At 47.0% G+C, this 25241-nt stretch overlaps 1 protein-coding gene across 1 annotated transcript in view; it reads left to right on the top strand.

The window, feature by feature from the left end:
* Positions 1-25241, top strand: part of LOC140714508 (neogenin-like) — a 209133-nt gene that overhangs the window by 153634 nt on the left and 30258 nt on the right. Inside the window, exons 17-22 of the mRNA XM_073025803.1 lie at positions 2399-2634; positions 3019-3157; positions 5426-5533; positions 7421-7615; positions 13046-13078; positions 22539-22616. Of these exons, the coding sequence (XP_072881904.1) occupies positions 2399-2634; positions 3019-3157; positions 5426-5533; positions 7421-7615; positions 13046-13078; positions 22539-22616 (789 nt within the window). The remainder of the gene's footprint in view (positions 1-2398; positions 2635-3018; positions 3158-5425; positions 5534-7420; positions 7616-13045; positions 13079-22538; positions 22617-25241) is intronic.

Consider the following 25241-nt stretch of genomic DNA (forward strand, 5'->3'; position numbering starts at 1 on the left):
CTAGGCAAAAGTTATTTGAGAGCTCAAATCTCTTGGGGTGCCCAAACTTTTGCATGTTGCTCCTTTCTTTTTTTTCACTCTAAAATTGTACAAAACAAAAATAATACACTAATCTTGCTTAAAATGTTGAAAAGAATGTTTCATCTTTAACTTTATGACTTTTGGAGATCAGTTTGTCTTCTACTCACTTAACTATTTACAGTAACAGAAATTTTGACCAGGGGTGCCCAAACTTTTGCATGACACTGTACATCATAAACAGATCCCCAGCCCAGATCCAGTAATTACAGACCTCCAGCTCAAATATCCCTTCAACCACTACTTTTTGTCTTCTATGTGCAAGCTAGTTCTGAGTCTAAGCAGCCAATTCTCCACAAGCCCCATGCACCTTAATCTTCTGGATTAGCCTGTCATGAGGGACTTTGTAAAATGCCTCACTAAAATCCATGTAGACAACATCCACCGCACCACCTTCATCAATATCTCTTGTTACCTTGTCAAAAAACTCAAATCAAGTTGGTGAGACATGACCTGCCCTGCACAGAACCAAGCTTCGGTCTCCCTAATTAGGCCACAAATGCTCATATATTCTATCCTTAAGAATTTTCTCCAGCAATTTCCCTTCAACTGACATGAGGTTCACCAGTCTATAGTTCCCAGGATTTTCCTTTGTTCCCTTCTTAGAGGTACAACATTAGCCAGTCGCCAATCCTCCAGGACCTTGCCTGTGCCTAGAGAGGACATGAAGTCACGCGTCAAGTCCCCAGCAATCTCGTCTCTTGTGTCCTTCAATAACCTGGGGTAAATCCCATCGGGCCCTGGGATTTATGCACCTTAATACTCATTCAGAGGCTCAATACTTTCTCCTCCTTGACCTCTAAACGCCCTAATGTATTTATACGCTCAGCATTGATCTCCTGGTCCTCCACATCCTTTTCCTTGGTAAACACTGAAGCAAAGTACTCATTAAGTACCTCACTCACATTCTCCGCATCGAAACAGATGCTCCCCTCTTTATCCTTGAGTGGTCCCACCCTCTCCCTAGTTATCCTCTGCTCTTGATAGATATATATATACATAGAATGCTTTGGGATTCATCTTAATTCTATTTACCAAGGACTTTTCATGGCCCCTCCTGGCTTTCCTAATTCCCTCTTTTAGTTCTTCTCTGGCTTCCTTATGCATCTCATGTGCTCCGTTTGATCTGAACTTACAAGCTTTACATACTTTATGTTTTTCTTCTTGACCAAATTCATCGGCTCTCTGGACATCCAAGATTCTTTCCATCCCCATCTTTCCTTCTATCAGGACCATACCCTTCCTGTACTCTGTGCAATTGATCTTTAACTACCCTCCACTGAGGTGGACTTGCCAGAAAAATAACTTTCTTAATTAACTATTCTTAGTTTCTGCCTACTGCCCCCTGTAATTTGCTCTATTCCAATTTAAGGTTCTGCTGCAAGGACCATGTTTCACCTTATCTGTAGCTATCCTGAAAGTTAAGGAGTTGTGATCACTGTTCCCTAACTGCTCACCCACTGAAAGGTCGGTCACCTGTCCAGACTCATTACCCAACACCAGATCCAGTATAGCCCCTCCTCTCATAAGACTGTCTACATATTGATTTAAAAAACCCTTTTGGATACCATCTAAACCCCTTGCACTTAGAAGGTCCCAGTTTATCTTAGCAAGGTTGAAATCCTCCATAACAATAACCCTATTATTTTTACACATTTCGTTAATCTGTTTACATATCTGTTCCTCAATGTCCCGGTGGTTATTCGTGGGTCTGTAGTACAGTCCTGTTAGTGTGAACACTACTAGGACACTGTAGTCCTATTAGTCCTGTTCCTGAGTTCTACCCAAATGGGCTCAGTGTCTGAACTCTCCATTATGTCTCTTCTGAATGCCCTGTGATATTGACCCTGATTAGTATCCCCCCCAGCTCCTCTTTTATCTCCTTGTCTATCTTTTCTGAAACTTCAAAAGCCTGGTACCTGGTGTGTGACTGTTCTAGTTGCTGAGTGTGTAGTTGGTTGGGTTACTGTGCGTGTAACATTTTGAATCATTAGGCTAGTGGCCCTTTCAGTTGTTGGGTGTGCAACACTGTCTGGTCTTTGTGTGTTTGATTCTGTGAGTCCTGTTTATGTTTATTTGTGTGGGACATTGTGTGACTGTGGCTGTCTGGTCACGTTGACAGATAAACACATTTGTAATGTTAGTGTATTGAACACTTGCTCTAATCAGTAACCTCAGCTTCTTTCTTTGTTTCTCCTCTATTTCATGCCTTCCTGCTGCACTGCTCTCATGGAATCACTCTCTTTGGTTACTTTCCCCTGCCCTTGCATGGTGTATCATTTATCTGTTTCACATTTTGCCTGTTTAATTTATCCCTCAGACCCTTTTGACCCTTCAGAAGTTTATTTAATTGATCTTTTCGATAATCCATACACTCCAGTACCAGACCCCAGCCCCATGATGCCCCCTGTTGGAGTGCAGGCCACTGTGCTCACCCACGACACCATCCGAGTGACCTGGGCTGACAGCTCGCTGCCCAAGAACCAGAAGATCACTGACGCGCGATATTACACAGTGCACTGGAAAACTAACTACCCTGCCAACACCAAGTACAAGGTGAGCCTTTACCTGCCTTTGTGCCTTCTGCACTGTCTCTTTCTTGTGGTTAAAGGAGGCCGGTTGTGCTGGGGATGAACTCTAGCTCGTTAGTCCTCTTTTTGCACTGCTTGTTTATTTTAGGATTTACGGACATCGGTGGGAATTGAACCCCGATTGCTGCGCTGTGAAGTGTTACACTAACCACTGTACTACAGTGCTGCCATTTTTATGCCTTTGCACTATGTTGCTGTCACAAAACACATCATGTAAGACAGTGATAATAGACCTGGTTCTGATTGATTCAGTGTGTATAGGAGTACAGCAGCTCCTCTGCTGGCTCAGTGTGCGCTAAATGAGCCTGCTTTCATTGACTGATACAGTGTAAATTTATTTCCTTCTTAGACTGCAGACACCACTACGTTGAGTTATATTGTCTCAGGGCTGAAACCAAACACACTCTATGAATTCTCTGTGAAGGTCACAAAGGGTCGGAGGTCAAGTACCTGGAGCATGACAGCACATGGAACAACATTTGAAACTGGTACGTCCGGAATAAATTATCAGTGCATTAATTCTTTGTTACCAGGCCGATCAGTTTGTGATCATAGTTCAGTAAGGAGAATTATTTCAACAAAATGTATGAAAATATCTACAGAAAATATAATATGATCTGAAGAGTCTATAGAAAACTGGACTACACATCTGCTTTGTGGAGCCCTTACATTGTGTCTGCAGTGGTCATCTTGAACTTCCTGTCTTTTTATCTCTCCTTTCCACTCCCTCACCGACCTGCCTGTCCTTGGCCTTCCTTATTGCTACAGAGAGGCTAAACACACAGTGGAAGAACAACACCTTGTGTCTCACTCAGGTACCTTGCAGTGAAACACTGTGAACAGTAGTTCATGGTCCCTAGTGCTCCTCTCCTGTGCAAGCCCACTTGATTGTCCAGTTTTCTTCTCCCTTTGTTCATCTATCCATCCCTTACCCCACCTGTCTATTTCCCCCTTCCCATTTGGTTCTATCTCTCACCTCCAGCACTGGCCCTACCCCTCCTCTGTACTGCTGTACACAGTAATTCTTCCTTTTCCTTCTCAGTCCTGATGCCGGGTCTCATAAAGAAATGTTGACTCCTCAGACACTGCCTCACGCACTGAGTCCTTCTAATTGTCGGTGTTTTTGTTCAAAGTAGTCAGTACATGCCTTCATTTATAATCATTGTCATTAAACCAACATCCTAATGCAAAGCACCAATGCCACTCATGTGGCCTCTGAACTATACACCCAATCAAGCACATTAGAGGCTGTTAGCCAGGATTCAGCCGTACATGTCCAGTGACAGCAGCACCCATGATCCTAACCCAGACAACAGCAGCCAGCAGCATTCCCTTACAGACTGCACTGGAAGACCAACTGGTTTCAGGAAAATAAAGGTCCCTGGGTCTGTGTGACTCAGGTTTATCAGCTAAGTTTTCTGCTCTTGATTATCTAGTTCAGTGGCTGTGAGGAGGCAGGCAAATACCTTGCTCGCACCCCAGTCTCTCAAATGAAGACTGGTCCTTTGAGGACATACACTCAAACTTCAAGATTCAAGATTATTTAATGTTATTTCCAGTACACAGGTGTAAAGAAGAAAGAAATTATTGTTTCTCTGGATCTGTTTCAGGAAAAAACACACCCAATAAGATAAAGGAAACAAGAATAAAAAAACACAATAAATATAAATGCATAAGATGCTTATATACATTGCTTATATACTTTGATTGCATGTCCATAAAGTGATGCTAGGCAAAGGAGTGTGTGTACATAAGATGACTCTGACAAGAAATGATAAAGTAGTGGTGGTGGGGGGTTTTCAGGGGTGGGTTAGTGAATGGAAATGTTGATCAGCTTCACTGCTTGGGGATACTAACTGTTTTTAAGTCTGGTGGTCCTGGCATGGATGCTATGTAGCCTTCTCCCCGATGAGAGTGGGGCAGACAGTCCATAAGCAGGGTGGATCAGATCCTTCAGAATGTTACTGGCCCTTTTCCAGCACCTCTCTGTATGTAAGTCCTTGATGGATAGAGGAACTCAACAGGTCAGGCAGTATCTGTGGAAATGAATAAACAAGTTTTAGGTCGATACCCTTCATCAGGACTGGAAAGGGAAGGGGAAGAAGCCAAATAAGGTGAGAAGAGGGAATGAAGGACAGGCTAGAAGGTGATAGGTGAAACTAGGCAGGTGGGGGAGAGGGGAAGTACAAAGCTGGGAGGTGATAGGTGGAAAAGGTGAAGGGTTGGAGAAGTGGAGTGGAGAATGGGAAGGAGGAGAGCAACTGGGTTTGGGGGGGGCGGGGGGAAGTGGGGTGGAAAGGGGTGAGGAGAAAGTGGCAGGTGAGGAGAAGAAATAAGGGAACCAGAGTGGAGAATTGAAGAAGCGAGGAGGGGAATATTTCCAGAAGTTGGAAAAATTAAAGTTAATGGCATCTCGTCGGAGGCTGCACTGACTGAGTTGTTGCTCTTCCAACCTGAAAGTGGCCTGATCACGACGGTGCAGGAGGCCATGGACCAATGTGTCACTTTTAGTATCATCCATTGCTATTTATTTTTGTTAACTTACTGTAGCTTTTATGTCTTGCATTGGCAGTGCTGCCATAAAGCAACACATTTCATGAAATATGTCAGTGATAATAAACCTGATTTTGATTCTAATGTCACCTGTATTGTTTTCCAAGTTTTCACACTGTCAATATGGGTCTGGTTCATTAATCCATGCTTTGAATACCTGGTTCAGTGGTAGGCCCTTCCTCATGTTTCCCTGTTTATTTCAGTGCCAACATCTCCGCCCAAGGATCTAACTGTGGTCAGCAAGGAAGGCAAGCCCAGAACCATCATCGTGAACTGGCAGCCACCATCAGAAGCCAATGGGAAGATAACAGGTACTGGGGAACCTACATGAGCTGCTGGGGCGGGGTGACTTCAGGCTGTGGAGACCGAGAGAGGGCACCCTCCAGTGGGCAGAGGGGCCAGTGCTCACCTTTCACTACAGTGTGATCAAAAGGAACAGTTTACAAAAGGAAATATTGTTGGGATGAAGTGGGCTTCTCTTAGTATTTAGAAGTTTGGGTAACTGACATTTCATTGGATCCATCAGGAAGAGTGGGGTCTTAACTCCTCAGCATTTCTGTAACCGCTGCTCCCACTGAATGGCTCTGAGGTTAAACTGGTAAAGCATGAATTACCTGACTTGAAAGGAGCATTTCATATTCCTGTGGTGTCTTGCAGTTGTTTCATGAAAGTGGACACCGGGCAGAAACGGGAGCTGAACAGAGAAGTGACTTTGGGCTGAGCATGTGGATCGTGTGACCCTTCCATCACTTGGGATTGTGTGGGGATGGAGAAGCAGAGGACAGTGGAGTCACAACTTGCCAGAAGCTGGTTGGAGAGTTCAGGAAACTTGTAGGACCAACAAAAGGGAAGGATTGAATGAAGGAGTTTAAATGGGCCTCAGTTGTTGGGAAGGCATGCTGATGCTCAGGATACAGGCAGTGGAGTTCCAGTGAGGTGAAGGAGAGAGGCTGGCTGCATGATCATTCCAGGCCACAAAATCATAGGTGGAAGGATAGATGGTGCCAATAAGTTGGGGCCAGAGGTTCTGAGGCAGGAATCTCAGCGAACCTCAGCAATCTCTGTAGTGTAACTCATAACTACTAATGAACCAAGCGTTCATCAGTAGAAGCAGGAACTGGGGGGGAGGGGTTTGGTAATAAGGAGAGCTGTGAGTGGAGTGTGCGGTGCGGTCAGCAATCTCCACTCATCCAAGCTTTAGTCATCACATACATTTACATGTACTAGGAATTTGCTGTGGTGTGTTGGAATGGCGTACAATGAAAGATGCCAACATTCAATAATTATAAAATGAATTATAAAGTCATAGGTTGAAACAGGTATGTAAAATGTGAATAAATACATAGCAGCATTTATTTATCAGCATTATAAAAAATGATTTGAAGTGTTTTAAGTGCAGTGCGATGACATGGGTAATAGAAACAGGGTTTTGGGGTGGCTAACTAGAGTATTAACTGCCTGGGGAAGGAACTTATAAGATGGCATGAGGTTAATTGCCCCACGATACAAACAGTGGAGATTCTACAGAAAGAGAGAAAGAGAATTGAATACAGTAGTGTGCAAAAATCTTAGGCACAATATATGTATTGTTAGGGTACCTAAGACTTTTGCCCAACAATGTAGTAATTTTATGTACTGCTGCCACAAAAAAAAAACAAATTGCAGGACACATATGAGTGATAATAAATCTGATTCTGATATGGGCCTCTGTTGTGGACTGAGTGGGAAGGAGACAGGGAGAGAGGAATCATTGTTGGGAAAAGGGGAAGAGAGAGGAGAGGGAGTGGGAAGCACCAGAGAGACATTCTGTAATGATCAAGTAACAATTTGTTTGGAAACAAATGGCCTTGACTGGTATCTCAGGGCTGGGTGTGCCTGCACCTGTGCCACTCCCAGCCATTGGCACTCCTTCTCTGCCCACTGTTCCACAGCTCTCCCACAGGACTTAGAAACTTGCTCCCTGCTCCACATTGACAAATACAGTACTGAGCAAAGTCTTAGGTATCCTAGCTATATATAAGTGCCTAAGATTTTTGCACAGTACTTTATATTAAATAAATCATGTGCAAGTTGATGGAAGTAAATTTGGGTTGTTATGAGAGAATACCACATGGCTGTACCACATAGTTTATTCTAAGGAAGAGTGGAGTTTGTGGGTGCCAGGTTTATTTCACATGTCTATCTGTTTCTGTGTATAGGTTACATCATTTACTACAGCACAGACATAAAAGCAGAGATCCACGACTGGGTAATAGAGCCAGTGGTCGGAGACAGGCTCACTCACCAGATCCAGGACCTTACGCTTGATACCACGTACTACTTCAAAATCCAGGCCCGTAATTCCAAAGGCATGGGCCCTTTGTCAGACTTTGTCCAGTTCCGCACACCTAAAGGTAAGGCATGGCTCTGAGCATTTACAATGTCATGTGCAAAGATCACACTGAGGAAGGAAAGTACTTTTCTTTGAGATACAAAGTGATTCAGAAACCGGATATCTCCCACCCTCCTCAGCTGTGCACACACTCAGACCACATAAACTAGGGGTATAGAACAGAGACTTCTATAGCATAGTATAAGCCCTTCGGCTCACAATGTTGTGCCAACCTCTTAATCTACCCTAGGATCAACCTAAGCCTCCCCTCTACATAGCCCTCCATTTTTCTGTCATCCATGTGCATATCTTAAGAATTTCTTGAATGGGCCTAAGGTTGGCTTCTACCACCAACCCTGGTAGGGCGTTCCACACACTCACCACTCTATGTGTAAAACTCCTGACTCTGACATCCCTCCATATAACAATTACAGCACGGAAACAGGCCATCTCGGCCCTTCTAGTCTGTGCCGAACACTTACTCTCACCTAGTCCCACCAACCTGCATTCAGCCCATAACCCTCCATTCCTTTCCTGTCCATATATCTATCCAATTTTTTTAAAATGACAATATCGAGCCTGCCTTTACCACTTCTACTGGAAGCTCGTTCCACACAGATACCACTCTCTGAGTAAAGTAGTTCCCTCTCGTGTTACCTCTAAACTTTTGACCCCTAAATCTCAACTCAGGTCCTCTTGTTTGAATCTCCCCTACTCTCAATGGAAAAAGCCTATCCACGTCAACTCTATCTATCACCCTCATAATTTTAAATATCTCTCTCAAGTCCCCCCTCAACCTTCTACGCTCCAAAGAATAAAGACCTAACTTGTTCAACCTTTCTCTGTAACTTAGGTGCTGAAACCCAGGTAACATTCTAGTAAATCTCCTCTGTCCTCGCTCTATTTTGTTGACATCTTTCCTATAATTCGGTAACCAGAACTGTACACAATACTTCAAATTTGGCCTCACCAATGCCTTGTACAATGCTAACATTACATCCCAACTCCTATACTCAATGCTCTGATTTATAAAGGCCAGCATACCAAAAGCTTTTTTCACCACCCTATCCACATGAGATTCCACCTTCAGGGAACTATGCACCATTATTCCTAGATCACTCTGTTCTACTGCATTCCCCAATGCCCTACCATTTACCATGTATGTCTTATTTTGATTATACCTACCAAAATGTAGCACCTCACACTTATCAGCATTAAACTTCATCTGCCATCTTTCAGCCCACTTTTCTAACTGGCCTAAATCTCTCTGCAAGTTTTGAAAACCTACTTCATTATCCACAATGACACCTATCTTAGTATCATCTGCATACTTAGTTATCCGATTTCCCAACCCATCATCCAGATCGTTAATGTATATGACAAACAACATTGGACCCAGTACAGATCCCTGAAGCACACCACTAGTCACCGGCCACCAACCTGACAAACAGTTATCCACCACTACTCTCTGGGATCTCCCATCCAGCCACTGTTGAATCCATTTTACTACTTCAATATTAATACCTAATGATTGAACCTTCCTAACTAACCTTCCGTGTGGAACCTTGTCAAAGGCCTTACTAAAGTCCATATAGACAACATCCACTGCTTTACACTCATCAACTTTCCTAGTAACCTCTTCAAAAAATTCAATAAGATTTGTCAAACATGACCTTCCACGCACAAATCCATGTTGACTGTTCCTAATCAGACCCTGCCTACCCAGATAATTATATATACCATCTCTAAGAGTACTTTCCATTAATTTACCCACCACTGACGTCAAACTTACAGGCCGATAATTGCTAGGTTTACTCTTAGAACCCTTTTTAAACAATGGAACCACATGAGCAATACGCCAATTCTCAGGCACCATCCCCGTTTCTAATGACATGTGAAATATTTCTGTCAGAGCCCCTGCTATTTCTACACTAACTTCCCTCAAGGTCCTAGGGAATTTCCTGTCAGGACCCAGAGGCTTATCCACTTTTATATTCTTTAAAAGCGCCAGTAAACAGATATTTGTAGTAAGCATAGGGTTGTGATTGTGGGAGATTTTAATTTTCCACACATAGACTGGGAAGCCCATAATGTAAAAGAGATGGATGGTTTGGAGTTTGTAAAATGTGTGCAGGATAGTTTTTTGCAGCAATACATAGAGGTACCAACTAGAGAAGGGGCAGTGTTGGATCTCCTGTTAGGGAATGAGATAGGTCAGGTGACAGAGGTATGTGTTAGGGAGCACTTCAGGTCCAGTGATCACAATGCCATTAGTTTCAATATAATTAATGGAGAAGGATAGGACTGGACCCAGGGTTGAGAGTTTTGATTGGAGAAAGGCTAACTTTGAGGCAATGCAAAAAGATTTAGAAGGAGTGGATTGGGACAATTTGTTTTATGGGAAGGATGTAATAGAGAAATGGTGGTCATTTAAAGGTGAAATTTTGAGGGTACAGAATCTTTATGTTCCTGTTAGGTTGAAAGGAAAGGTTAAAAGTTTGAGAGTGCCATGGTTTTCAAGGGATATTGGAAACTTGGCTAGGAAAAAGAGAGATATCTACAATCAATATAGGCAGCATGGAGTAAATGAGGTGCTCAAGGAATATAAAGAATGTAAGAAGAATCTTAAGAAAGAAATTAGAAAAGCTAAAAGAAGATACGAGGTTGCTTTGGCAAGTAAGGTGAAAGTAAATCCAAAGGGTTCCTATAGTTATATTAATAGCAAAAGGATAGTGAGGGATAAAATTGGTCCCTTAGAGAATCAGAGTGGACAGCTATGTGTGGAGCCGAAAGAGGTGGGGGAGGTTTTGAACAACTTCTTTTCTTCGGTATTCACTAAGGAGAAAGATATTGAATTGTGTAAGGTAAGGGAAACAAGTAGGGAAGTTATGGAAACTATGACGATTAAAGAGGAGGAAGTACTGGCGCTTTTAAGGAATATAAAAGTGGATAAACCGGGTCCTGACAGGATATTCACTAGGACCTTGGGAGAAGTTAGTGTAGAAATAGCAGGGGCTCTGACAGAAATATTTCAAATGTCATTAGAAACGGGGATGGTGCCGGAGGATTGGCGTATTGCTCATGTGGTTCCATTGTTTAAAAAGGGTTCTAAGAGTAAACCTAGCAATTATCGGCCTGTAAGTTTGACGTCAGTGGTGGGTAAATTAATGGAAAGTATTCTTAGAGATGGTATATATAATTATCTGGGTAGGCAGGGTCTGATTAGGAACAGTCAACATGGATTTGTGCGTGGAAGGTCATGTTTGACAAATCCTACTGAATTTTTTGAAGAGGTTTCGAAAAAAAGATGACGAGGGTAAAGCAGTGGATGTTGTTTATTTGGACTTCAGTAAGGCCTTTGACAAGGTTCCACATGGAAGGTTAGTTAGGAAAGTTCAATCGTTAGGTATTAATATTGAAGCAGTAAAATGGATTCAACAGTGGCTGGATGGGAGATGCCAGAGAGTAGTGGTGGATAACTGTTTGTCAAATTGTAGGCCAGTGACTAGTGGTGTGCCTCAGGGATCTGTACTGGGTCCAATGTTGTTTGTCATATACATTAATGATCTGGATGATGAGGTGGTAAATTGGTTGAGTAAGTATGCAGATGATACTAAGATAGATGGCGTTGTGGATAATGAAGTAGGTTTTCAAAGCTTGCAGAGAGATTTAGGCCAGTTAGAAGAGTGGGCTGAGCAATGGCAGATGGAGTTTAATGCTGATAAGTGTGAGTTGCTACATTTTGGTAAGAATAATCCAAATAGGACATACATGGTAAATGGTAGGGCATTGAAGAATGCAGTAGAACATAGTGATCTAGGAATGATGGTGCATAGTTCCCTGAATCTCATGTGGATAGGGTGGTGAAAAAAGCCTTTGGAATGTTGGCCTTTATAAATCAGAGCATTGAGTATTGGAGTTTGGATGTAATGTTAAAATTGTACAAGGCATTGGTGAGGCCGAATTTGGAGTATTGTGTACAGTTCTTGTCACCGAATTATAGGAAAGATGTCAACAAAATAGAGAGAGTACAGAGAAGATTTACTAGAATGTTACCTGGGTTTCACCACCTAAGTTACAGGGAAAGGTTGAACAAGTTAAGTCTTTATTCTTTGGAGCGTAGAAGGTTGAGGGAGGACTTGAGAGAGGTATTTAAAATTATGAGGGGGATAGATAGAATTGACGTGGATAGGCTTTTTCCATTGAGAGTAGGGGAGATTCAAACAAGAGGACATGAGTTGAGACTTAGGGGGCAAAAGTTTAAGGGTAACATGAGGGGAAATTTCTTTACTCAGAGAGTGGTAGCTGTGTGGAATGAGCTTCCAGTAGAAGTGGTAGAGGCAGTTTCGGTAATGTCATTTAGAGCAAAATTGGATAGGCATATGGACAGGAAAGGAATGGAGGGTTATGGGCTGAGTGCGGGTTAGTGCGATTAGGTGAGAGTAAGCGTTTGGCACTAGAAGGGCCGAGATGGCCCGTTTCTGTGCTGTTATTGTTATATGGTTATCTTAAAGCTATGCCCCTTCATATTAGCCATCTCTGCCTTGTCAAAAAGTCCTCTGGCTGTCCACTGAATCTGTGCCTCTTATCTTGTACACATCTATCAAATCACCTCTCATCCTCCTTCATTCCAAAGAGAAAAGCCCTCGCTAAGTCAACCTATAAGGGCAGTCTTCCTTCCTACCTCCTATACCTTTCAGCCCTACAAAGGGGAGAGTAATCCTGACTGAATTTCTAGCCCTCCCCTTCAGAACAGAAGTGCAAAGAGCCTAGTCTGCATGTGGCAGCTGTGGGCTCAGTCAAGTGCCAGTGTTTCAAACTGAGCGGTCATCAGGCAGACAGGGATTGCTCAGGATACACAAGTGGCAAGTAAAGGGAGAATGCAAGTTAAATTAGGACAGGGCAGAAAACCCACTGCTTATTTCTTACCTTAATTTTTTTAATCTGACTTACTCAAAAATCAGGACTTCTCTCTTTAGGGATATGGCAGGACGTATTGGTCTATTTATACAAAATTCTTAAAAATTTCTATCCCCACCTTTCACTTTGTACAATCCAATCTCTATGATATATGCAGTGCTGCTTTTATTGTACGTTGACCGGATTTCTGTAGCATGGGCAGTTGCAGATAATGTGTGCTTCTGTATGTTTCTGTCGTTTGTCAAATTTCCTTTCATCGCTGGTGCCGAGAGAGTAGTTTCACCCGTTCTGACCATCTGAAGAGAGGAGGTGAACGAGCAAGCCAGTGATCATCTCTGTGCATCACGCCATGAGTGTGTTGTCACTTCGACATGGAGTGAGACTGCTGAGCAATGGCTGTAGATGTGCATATGACCGAACTTCCCTCACCTTTGAATGTTGCTGCTTTGATGTGGACTGGTTGAATTTGTGTTTAACATCAGGTTCAATTGAATTGCTTTTGATGTTTTCTCTTGTGTCCCTGATCCATTAGCTGAGTCATCAGACAAAATGGCTCATGATCAAGGTAACTCACTGCACCCTGTTCACCCTGGACTTGTTGCTAGTTTATACTCCGCACCTTTTGTTGTTTCCTGCCATTTAATCCTTTGATCTCTGGGCCTTCACACCAGGTTTTGTGTGTCAGGTTAGTGATTCTGGGTTTAATAGCCCATGGCATCACGTGTCTCTCTCCTTGCAGCTACCTGTGAGGTCCTTAGTACAACTGGACTGGCAGAATCACCCATCTGAGGTCAAACCATTTCCCCAGAGAAAGGGGAGGAAATACAGAGAATGAACAAATCACTAAATCCTACAAACAAAGCCTGTACTGAGGATAGCCGGTCATAGACCAGCATCTGATTCTTCTGCTTGTTTTTAATTTGCTGGGGAATGGAGGGAGATCCTTCTTTGCTTCCTCAGCATAATCAGCAGCTTCCAGTTTAATTAGGGCCAGACATCTCAGAATTTCAAATGGGAAATACGAGAAATATTTGGCAAGTCAGCCAGCATATATGGAGAGAGAAGTAGTGGATGTTTCAAGTTTATGACCAGGAATGATTTGATGCTGCCCAATTTGTTGAAGATTTGTAGCATTTTCTGCTTTTATTTCAGATTTCCTGTAGTTTGCCTTTATACAAACCATATGAGTAAATGTCTGATGTGTTATTTGAAGGGCTGCCTAATGTTTTTGAGGTAAGTTCTTTGCAGATCTCAGCCCCCCCCCCCCCCCCCCCCCCCCCCACCCTTCTGAGAGTGCATTTTCCTGACTGGAATCTCTCCCAGTTCCTCACCCAAGTCACCAAAGTGAAATTGACCACCAGGCTTACTCTGAGAGCCACACAAACTGCCGAGGCAGTGGTACATCTCTGAAAGTCAGCTGGAGGACATACTCTGACAGGTGATAGCTAACTTGACACAGAACAAAATCTCGTGGTCTGCTTTCAGTCAGAGTTGGCAGCCGAAGGTGGCGAGGAGCCCCAGCTTCTCCCACACTACAGTAAAGGCTCAGAGTGCTGGCTTTGTATCTGTCTCTTACACCCACCAGCTCCCATTGAGGAGGACCTCGAAACGTCGACAGTGCTTCTCCTTATAGATGCTGCCTGGTCTGCTGTGTTCCACCAGCATTTTGTGTAGGACCTCTGCAACGTGGCTTGAACCATTTGGCACGTGTTTAGCAGCATTGCTATTGTGGTACATTTTGCACAGGCTTCATGTGGAGAGATTGTGTGCTGACAGGGGTACACACCCCAGAGACAACCCTTCTATTAATGGCTGCACCGATGAGATGGTAGCTGATCCATCCATCACACCACTGTAAGGTGTGCAGCTTGGGAAAGGCATCTCTTTACTCAAGATCACTCACATGGGCTGTGCTGTCCCAGAGAAGGTGAAGCTCCTGCAGTAATTGTTGGCATAGGGTGTGCCTGGCTTTAGACCTAGCAACCATGGAGAAATGGTGATACGTGTTGCCAAGTTGATGTCTGCCATGGGGATCCTGCAGTTTCTGACAGCACCTTGCACCCACTGCCACTATACCTCTAAATAGCGGAGACTGTGTTCCTGCGGTGTGTTGGAGAAGGTTCTGGAGGGTTGTGATGTGTATTGCTGATGGGCACATTGGAACAGTGACCAGAGGTGGAGGGAGTGAACGTGTATTATATTTTTCATTTTATTTTGTGATACAGTGCAGAACAGCTCCTTCAGGCCCAATGAGCCACACTGCCCAGCAACCCACCTAATTAACCTACTAACTGGTGCATCTTTGGACTGTGAGAGGGAACCCAGGTAGTCACGAGGGGAACATACAGACTCCTTACATTTGGCATCAGAATTGAACTAAGACACCCGTGCTGTGATACTCTACCTGCTGGGTTACCGTGGCATCTTGTGCTGGATGGTGTGTTGTTGGAGCTGTGCTCATTCAATAGTCAGGAAAATTCCATGTTACTCCTGATATATCTTGCAGCTAATAGAAAACTTCGGGTGGTGAGACATCTGTAGTCGTTCACCAGTCTCTGGCCTCCTGCGTTTATGTGGCTGTTCCAATCACGCTTCTGCACAAAAGTCAGCCCTACGAAGGAGGAGATGATACAATGGGGAGCTTCTGTTTCTGAATGTTACCTTCCACATGAACTACACTTAGGTGTTTTGTTGAGGTCTGGTTGTATTTTGGCACAGACCAAATAATTTTTTGTATGTCTGACTCCAGATTCAATGGCAAGCTTACCGTTTCCCACCCAGTAACTTAGAGTTAATGGCTGAAGTCTGTGTGAGCAGTCGTGTTCAGTAGTGAACACCCTCTCCACTGATGCCTTTGTGAGTAGTCGTGTCCAATAGTGAACACCCTCTCCGCCGATGGCTTTGTGAGTAGTGTCGTGGTTATTTGAAATGACCTGGAGACACAGACAATTCTTCAAGAAAATTAAACCTTTATTTGCAAACAAAGGCTGAAGCAATCAATGAACTTGTCACCGAAAGCCCACCGAGCTCCAGTGTACAGCATTCTTTATAGTAATTTCTTATCTCAGTTACATTTCAGTTTCATCAGCATACCCAATCAAGTTTTAATTGCATATCATCTATATATTAATTAATTAATCAATCGCTCTTGCCTAGCCCGCGGTGCGCCACCATTATATTTCACCCGTTCGCATTGGGGCCTTATTCGTGGCCAAGATTATGTTTTCCAGACAACCTCCCTCACAGTACATTCCTGCTCGCAGCATCCTGTCCGCCACCGTTACCTCGTACTAAACAAAGGCTGAGTGTAATACATGGGGTACATTTCAGCTAATAGTACTGCTAACTAAACAGGTGTTCTGTAAGTGCCACAGTATGCAGCTAAGAGAGTACAAAGTATCTAGTGAAAACAACACATAGCAAAATGTGTCTAGTAAAATAATACATATTAATATTCAGTACCTAGAAGTGATTACATAGTATAGTAAATAGCTAATACATAGTGATTATATTTCAGGTATACATAATGATTATGTCAGGTATATTTCTCAATAGTAGTCATGTCCAATAGTGAACACCCCTCTGCCCATCACGTTCTGGAGAGTACGTCCAGCATGTTAACCCACAGTAATCTGTCACCGAATGTTGGTTTTCAGTACCTGGCTGCCCATATGGGAGTTTGATTGCATTTTTTCCAATTATATTCCTTATTCAGAACATTTTCATTGATACAGCAGAACATTCATCCATTGTTAACTATCCCAGGGGTATCACTGCATTTGTTTCTCAGGGTGATGGCATCTCCCTTTCAACCTCAGATGTTATGTGACTGACAATGGAGGGGATATTACCCTGACTGACAGGTGGGGTGTTATTATCCAGGCTGATGGTGGGGGTGGTGGTTATTACCCAGACTGACAGTGGGGGGTTTTTACCCAGACTGACAAGGGAGGTGGGTTATTACCCAGACTGACAGTGGGTGGTTGTATTTCCTAGACTGACGGTGGGGGATTTATTACCCAGACTGACAGTGGGGGGTTTTTACCCAGACTGACCGTGGGGGGTGAGGTTATTACCCAGACTGACAGTGGGGGGTTATTACCCAGACTGACAGTGGGTGGTTGTATTTCCTAGACTGACGGTGGGGGATTTATTACCCAGACTGACAGTGGGGGGTTTTTACCCAGACTGACCGTGGGGGGTGAGGTTATTACCCAGACTGACAGTGGGGGGTTATTACCCAGACTGACAGTGGGTGGTTGTATTACCCAGACTGACAGTGGGGGGTTATTACCCAGACTGACAAGGGAGGTGGGTTATTACCCAGACTGACAGTGGGTGGTTGTATTACCCAGACTGACAGTGGGGGGTTATTACCCAGACTGACAGTGGGGGGTTATTACCCAGACTGACAAGGGAGGTGGGTTATTACCCAGACTGACAGTGGGGGGTTGTATTACCCAGACTGACAGTGGGGGGTTGTATTACCCAGACTGACAGTGGGGGGTTTTTACCCAGACTGACAAGGGAGGTGGGTTATCACCTAGATTGACAGTGGGGGGTGAGGTTAATACCCAGACTGACAGTGGGGGGTTATTACCCAGACTGACAAGCGAGGTGGGTTATTACCCAGACTGACAGTGGGTGGTTGTATTTCCTAGACTGACGGTGGGGGGAGTTATGAACCAGACTGACAGTGGGAGGGGGGTTATTACCCAGACTGACAATGGGAGGGGGTTATTACCCTGACTGAAAATGGGGGTTATTACCCAGACTGACAAGGGAGGTGGGTTATCACCTAGATTGACAGTGGGGGGTGAGGTTATTACCCAGACTGACAGTGGGGGGTTGTATTTCCCAGACTGACAGTGGGGGGTGAGGTTATTACCCAGACTGACAGTGGGGGGTTATTTCCCAGACTGACAATGGGGGGTTATTACCCAGACTGACAGTGGGGGGTTATTTCCCAGACTGACAGTGGGGGGTTGTATTTCCCAGACTGACAATGGGGGGTTATTACCCAGACTGACAGTGGGGTTTATTTCCCAGACTGACAATGGGGGGGTGGGGTTATTACCCAGACTGACAGTGGGGGGGTTGTATTACCCAGACTGACAGTGGGGGGGTTATTACCCAGACTGACAATGGGGGGGTTGTATTACCCAGACTGACAGTGGGGGGGTTATTACCCAGACTGACAATGGGGGGTTATTACCCAGACTGACAGTGGGGGGGTTGTATTACCCAGACTGACAGTGGGGGGGTTGTATTACCCAGACTGACAATGGGGGGTTATTACCCAGACTGACAGTGGGGGGGTTATTACCCAGACTGACAATGGGGGGTTATTACCCAGACTGACAGTGGGGGGGTTGTATTACCCAGACTGACAGTGGGGGGTTATTACCCAGACTGACAATGGGGGGGTTGCATTTCCCAGACTGACAGTGGGGGGTTATTTCCCAGACTGACAATGGGGGGTGGGGTTATTACCCAGACTGACAGTGGGGGGTTATTTCCCAGACTGACAATGGGGGGTGGGGTTATTACCCAGACTGACAGTGGGGGGTTATTTCCCAGACTGACAATGGGGGGTGGGGTTATTACCCAGACTGACAGTGGGGGGTTATTTCCCAGACTGACAATGGGGGGTGGGGTTATTACCCAGACTGACAGTGGGGGGGTTATTACCCAGACTGACAATGGGGGGTTATTACCCAGACTGACAGTGGGGGGTTATTTCCCAGACTGACAATGGGGGGTGGGGTTATTACCCAGACTGACAGTGGGGGGGTTGTATTTCCCAGACTGACAGTGGGGGGGTTATTACCCAGACTGACAGTGGGGGGTTATTACCCAGACTGACAGTGGGGGGGTTGTATTACCCAGACTGACAGTGGGGGGGTTATTACCCAGACTGACAGTGGGGGGGGTTGTATTACCCAGACTGACAGTGGGGGGTTATTACCCAGACTGACAGTGGGGGGTTAATACCCAGACTGATGAGGTGGGTTATCACCTAGACTGACAGTGGGGGGTGAGGTTATTACCCAGACTGACAGTGGGGGGTTGTATTTCCCAGACTGACAATGGGGGGTGGGGTTATTACCCAGACTGACAGTGGGGGGTTATTACCCAGACTGACAGTGGGGGGGTTATTACCCAGACTGACAGTGGGGGGTTATTTCCCAGACTGACAGTGGGGGGGTGGGGTTATTACCCAGACTGACAGTGGGGGGGTTGTATTACCCAGACTGACAATGGGGGGTGGGGTTATTACCCAGACTGACAGTGGGGGGGTTATTACCCAGACTGACAATGGGGGGTGGGGTTATTACCCAGACTGACAGTGGGGGGTTATTACCCAGACTGACAGTGGGGGGGTTGTATTACCCAGACTGACAGTGGGGGGTTATTACCCAGACTGACAATGGGGGGTGGGGTTATTACCCAGACTGACAGTGGGGGGGTTATTACCCAGACTGACAGTGGGGGGTTATTACCCAGACTGACAATGGGGGGTGGGGTTATTACCCAGACTGACAGTGGGGGGGTTGTATTACCCAGACTGACAATGGGGGGTGGGGTTATTACCCAGACTGACAGTGGGGGGTTATTACCCAGACTGACAATGGGGGGTGGGGTTATTACCCAGACTGACAGTGGGGGGTTATTACCCAGACTGACAGTGGGGGGGTTGTATTACCCAGACTGACAGTGGGGGGTTATTACCCAGACTGACAATGGGGGGTGGGGTTATTACCCAGACTGACAGTGGGGGGGTTGTATTACCCAGACTGACAGTGGGGGGTTATTACCCAGACTGACAGTGGGGGGGTTGTATTACCCAGACTGACAGTGGGGGGTTATTACCCAGACTGACAATGGGGGGTGGGGTTATTACCCAGACTGACAATGGGGGGTGGGGTTATTACCCAGACTGACAGTGGGGGGTTATTACCCAGACTGACAGTGGGGGGGTTGTATTACCCAGACTGACAGTGGGGGGTTATTACCCAGACTGACAATGGGGGGTGGGGTTATTACCCAGACTGACAGTGGGGGGGTTGTATTACCCAGACTGACAGTGGGGGGTTATTACCCAGACTGACAGTGGGGGGGTTGTATTACCCAGACTGACAGTGGGGGGTTATTACCCAGACTGACAATGGGGGGTGGGGTTATTACCCAGACTGACAGTGGGGGGTTGTATTTCCTAGACCATATATGTCAAACTCAAGGCCCGCGGGCCAAATCTGGCCCGCGGTGGAATTATCTTTGGCCCGCGAGATAATATCTAATTACTATTAAAGCTGGCCCCAGTAATCGAAGCGCCTATGGCGTATGATATCGCTAATGCTGAGTTTATTCAGGTACCAGGTTTTCAGGGTTTTTAGTGTTTATTCGGCAGTCTTGCTCGGCAGTCCTCTTCATAAGAAACGGAATTTGTAAAGTGAAACACTTTGTAGTTATAGCAGAGACTGAGACACATGAGAGCAGGCTGAAAAAACGGAGGCAACGAAAGCTGCGTTCGCACGCGTCCGACTGATCCGGCCCGCATGAAACTGCATTTTGCTCAATCCGGCCCGTGACCTAAAATGAGTTTGACACCCCTGTCCCAGACTGACAGTGGGGGTTGTATTTCCCAGACTGATAGTGGGGGGTTGTATTTCCCAGATGACAGTGGGGGGGTTATTACCCAAACTGACAGTGGGGGGTTATTTCCTAGACTGACCGTGGGGGGTTGTATTTCCCAGACTGACAGTGGGGGGTTGTATTTCCTAGACTGACCGTGGGGGGTTATTACCCAGACTGACCGTGGGGGGGTTATTACCCAGACTGACAGTGGGGGATTTATTACCCAGACTGACAGTGGGGGTTGTGGTTATTACCCAGACTGACAGTGGGGGGGTTATTACCCAGACTGACAGTGGGGGTTGTGGTTATTACCCAGACTGACAGTGGGGGGTTGTATTCCCCAGACTGACAGTGGGGGTTGTATTCCCCAGACTGATAGTGGGGGTTGTATTTCCTAGACTGATGGTGGGGGGAGTTATGAACCAGACTGACAGTGGGAGGGGATTATTACCCAGACTGACAATGGGGGGTTGTATTTCCCAGACTGATAGTGGGGGTTGTGGTTATTTACCCAGACTGACAGTGGGGGGTTGTATTTCCTAGACTGACAGTGGGGGGTTGTATTTCCCAGACTGACAGTGGGGGGTTGTATTTCCCAGACTGACAGTGGGGGGTTATTTCCCAGACTGACAGTGGGGGGTTGTATTTCCCAGACTGACAGTGGGGGGTTATTTCCCAGACTGACAGTGGGGGGTTGTATTTCCCAGACTGACAGTGGGGGGTTGTATTTCCCAGACTGACAGTGGGGGGTTATTACCCAGACTGACAATGGGAGAGGGTTATTACCCTGACTGAAAGTGGGGGGTTATTACCCAGACTGACAAGGGAGGTGGGATATCACCTAGATTGACAGTGGGGGGTGAGGTTATTACCCAGACTGACAGTGGGGGGTTGTATTTCCCAGACTGACAGTGGGGGGTTATTACCCAGACTGACAGTGGGGGGTGAGGTTATTACCCAGACTGACAGTGGGGGTTGTGGTTATTACCCAGACTGACAGTGGGGGGTTGTATTTCCCAGACTGATAGTGGGGGTTGTGGTTATTACCCAGACTGACAAGGGAGGTGGGATATCACCTAGATTGACAGTGGGGGGTGAGGTTATTACCCAGACTGACAGTGGGGGGTTGTATTTCCCAGACTGACAGTGGGGGGTTGTATTTCCCAGACTGATAGTGGGGGTTGTGGTTATTACCCAGACTGACAGTGGGGGGTTATTTGCCAGACTGACAGTGGGGGGTTATTTACCCAGACTGACAGTGGGGGGTTGTATTTCCTAGACTGACAGTGGGGGGTGGGTATTACCCGGACTGACAGTGGGGGGTTGTATTTCCCAGACTGACAGTGGGGGGGTTATTACCCAGACTGACAATGGGAGGGGGTTATTACCCAGACTGAAAGTGGGGTGGTTATTATACAGACTGACAGTGGGAGGGGGTTATTACCCAGACTGGCAGTGGGGTTTATTACCCAGCCTCTAAGGAGAGGGTGGGTTATTAACCAGACTGATGCTGGGGAGGTATCACCCCTAACTGGTTCTCAGAGAGTTGTGGTATGTAGTCCTGCACTTGGACTTTTGCTCATGCAGCTTCCAGCAGCTGCATGACATTCAGTGGAATGCTTTGAGTCATATTGGAGGGAAGGGCCTCCCTTCCTCTGCATGCTCAAGTTAATAAGTGGCTGCTGTGGTCCAAGGGTTGGCACTGATGTTTCCCTGGTGTACCTTAGTGCTTTCCGATGGGTTGATGATGAAACTCTCAACCCTTCTCTGCCCATCCTCTCCGATACAGTGTGGAACAGGCCCTACCGGCGCAGCGCCCATTCATTTAATCTTAGCCTAATCGCAGAACATTTTTCAATGGCCACTTAAGCTACAAACTAGTCGATATATTTTGGACTGTGGGTGGAAACCAGAACGCCCAAAAGCAACCCACATGCACACGGGGAGGAATGTACAAAGTTACTTACAAAGGACAGTAGAATTGAACTTTGAACTCTGAAGTCTGGCGTCTCAAGCTGTAATTGCGTCATGCTAACTTCTGTGCCCCATTGATTTTTTCAATGTACATGAATAACCGTTGGCATGAAATAACCAGTAATTTAGCCATTTCCTTGTTCTCATTATTCAATCACCACCCTCACGCTGACCCAGGGACACTTAACAGAAAAGACGCGATCACCCTCTTGGAAGTGGGGATCCATCAATCGAGGCCTGAGAAAAGCACAGAGAGACTGCCGAATATTGGTGTGGGGCAAATTGATCAAAGGAGTACGCTTTCCATTCCTCCCATCCTGGGTTCCTTCTGTGTACTGTAGTCAGTAGTGAGTGACTGTGAATGTTTCTGCGTAGCTCCATACACCAGCTCTGAGTTTCTTGTGTTCCTGCAGCACCAGGATCATCTGGGAAAGTTGGGAAGAATCCTCCGATGATGGACTCAGGCGCAGACACCAGGCATTCCATCAGTGGTGAGCAGTAACTTGTGTTTATACGGCAGTGACTTCTCTACGAGGTGTTCTGCCCCACATTACTTCCCCTGCAAAGGCCATTGTCACCAATTCCAGTCACACAGATCATCACCCCCCTCCCCATCCCCCCAAGAAAGCAGACAGTCTCTCCCTCTCTCTCACTCTCTGACACTCACTCACTGCGTGTGTGTGCTCCACTCTCTCTCCTCCCCCACTCTCCCTTTCCTCCTCCCTTCGTCCCCGTTTGCCCACCTCACACACCTTGGTCCTTCTCCCTCACTCACTGCCCTCACACACAGAATATTTGTCCCGTATACAGCCCAGATCTGCCTCTCCCCAACACAGTCACTGTCACAAACTCTCCCCACACAGTCACTGTCCCAACCTCCCCCACACAGTCACTGTCCTAACCTCTCCCCACGCAAAGTCACTGTCCTAACCTCTCCCCGACACACAGTCACTGTCCCAACCTCCCCCACACAGTCACTGTCCTAACCTCCCCCACACAGTCACTGTCACAAACTCTCCCCACACAGTCACTGTCCTAACCTCTCCCCACGCAAAGTCACTGTCCTAACCTCTCCCCGACACAGTCACTGTCCCAACCTCCCCCACACAGTCACTGTCCTAACCTCCCCCACACAGTCACTGTCACAAACTCTCCCCACACAGTCACTGTCCTAACCTCCCCCACACAGTCACTGTCACAAACTCTCCCCACACAGTCACTGTCCCAAGTTCTCCCCGACACACAGTCACTGTCCCAAGCTCTCCCCACACAGTCACTGTCCCAAGTTCTCCCCGACATACAGTCACTGTCCCAAGCTCTCCCCGACACACAGTCACTGTCCCAACCTCTCCCCACACAGTCACTGTCCCAACCTCTCCCCACGCACAGTCACTGTCCCAAACTCTCCCCGACACACAGTCACTGTCCCAACCTCTCCCCACACAGTCACTGTCCCAACCTCTCCCCACGCACAGTCACTGTCCCAAGCTCTCCCCGACACACAGTCACTGTCCCAACCTCCCCCACACAGTCACTGTCACAAACTCCCCACACCGTCACTGTCCCAACCTCCCCCACACAGTCACTGTCCCAACCTCCCCCACACAGTCACTGTCACAAACTCTCCCCACGCAGTCACTGTCACAAACTCTCCCCACGCAGTCACTGTCCCAACCACTCCCCGACACAGTCACTGTCCCAAACTCTCCCCACGCAGTCACTGTCACAAACTCTCCCCACGCAGTCACTGTCCCAACCACTCCCCGACACAGTCACTGTCCCAAACTCTCCCCACACAGTCACTGTCACAAACTCTCCCCACACAGTCACTGTCCCAACCACTCCCCCACACAGTCACTGTCCCAAGCTCTCCCCGACACACAGTCACTGACCCAACCTCTCCCCTCGCACAGTTACTGTCCTAACCTCTCCCCACACAGTCACTGTCACAAACTCCCCACACCGTCACTGTCCCAACCTCCCCCACACAGTCACTGTCCCAACCACTCCCCGACACAGTCACTGTCCCAAACTCTCCCCGACACACAGTCACTGTCACAACCTCCCCCACACAGTCACTGTCCCAACCACTCCCCGACACAGTCACTGTCCCAAACTCTCCCCGACACACAGTCACTGTCACAAACTCTCCCCACGCAGTCACTGTCCCAACCACTCCCCCACACACTCACTGTCCCAAACTCTCCCCACGCACAGTCACTGTCCTAACCTCTCCCCACGCACAGTCACTGTCCCAACCTCCCCCACACAGTCACTGTCCTAACCTCCCCCACACAGTCACTGTCCTAACCTCTCCCCGACACACAGTCACTGTCCCAACCACTCCCCTACACACAGTCACTGTCCTAACCTCTCCCCACGCACAGTCACTGTCCCAAGCTCTCCCCACACAGTCACTGTCCCAACCTCTCCCCACGCACAGTCACTGTCCTAACCTCTCCCCGACACACAGTCACTGTCCCAACCTCCCCCACACAGTCACTGTCCTAACCTCCCCCACACAGTCACTGTCCCAAGCTCTCCCCACACAGTCACTGTCCCAAGCTCTCCCCGACACACAGTCACTGTCCCAACCTCACCCCGACACACAGTCACTGTCCCAACCACTCCCCACACAGTCACTGTCCTAACCTCTCCCCGACACACAGTCACTGTCCCAAGCTCTCCCCGACACACAGTCACTATCCCAACCTCCCCCACACAGTCACTGTCCCAACCTCTCCCCACGCAGTCACTGACCCAACCTCTCCCCACGCACAGTCACTGTCACAAACTCTACCCCACACAGTCACTGTCCCAACCTCCCCCACACAGTCACTGTCCTAACCTCCCCCCCCCACAGTCACTGACCCAACCTCCCCCACACAGTCACTGTCCCAACCTCTCCCCGACACAGTCACTGTCCCAACCTCTCCCCACGCACAGTCACTGTCACAAACTCTACCCGACACAGTCACTGTCCCAACCACTCCCCCACACAGTCACTGTCCCAACCTCTCCCCGACACAGTCACTGTCCCAACCTCTCCCCACACAGTCACTGTCCCAACCTCTCCCCGACACAGTCACTGACCCAACCTCTCCCCACACAGTCAC

The sequence above is a fragment of the Hemitrygon akajei genome, chromosome 21 (genome assembly GCF_048418815.1).
Source record: "Hemitrygon akajei chromosome 21, sHemAka1.3, whole genome shotgun sequence".
NCBI classification, from domain to species: domain Eukaryota; kingdom Metazoa; phylum Chordata; class Chondrichthyes; order Myliobatiformes; family Dasyatidae; genus Hemitrygon; species Hemitrygon akajei.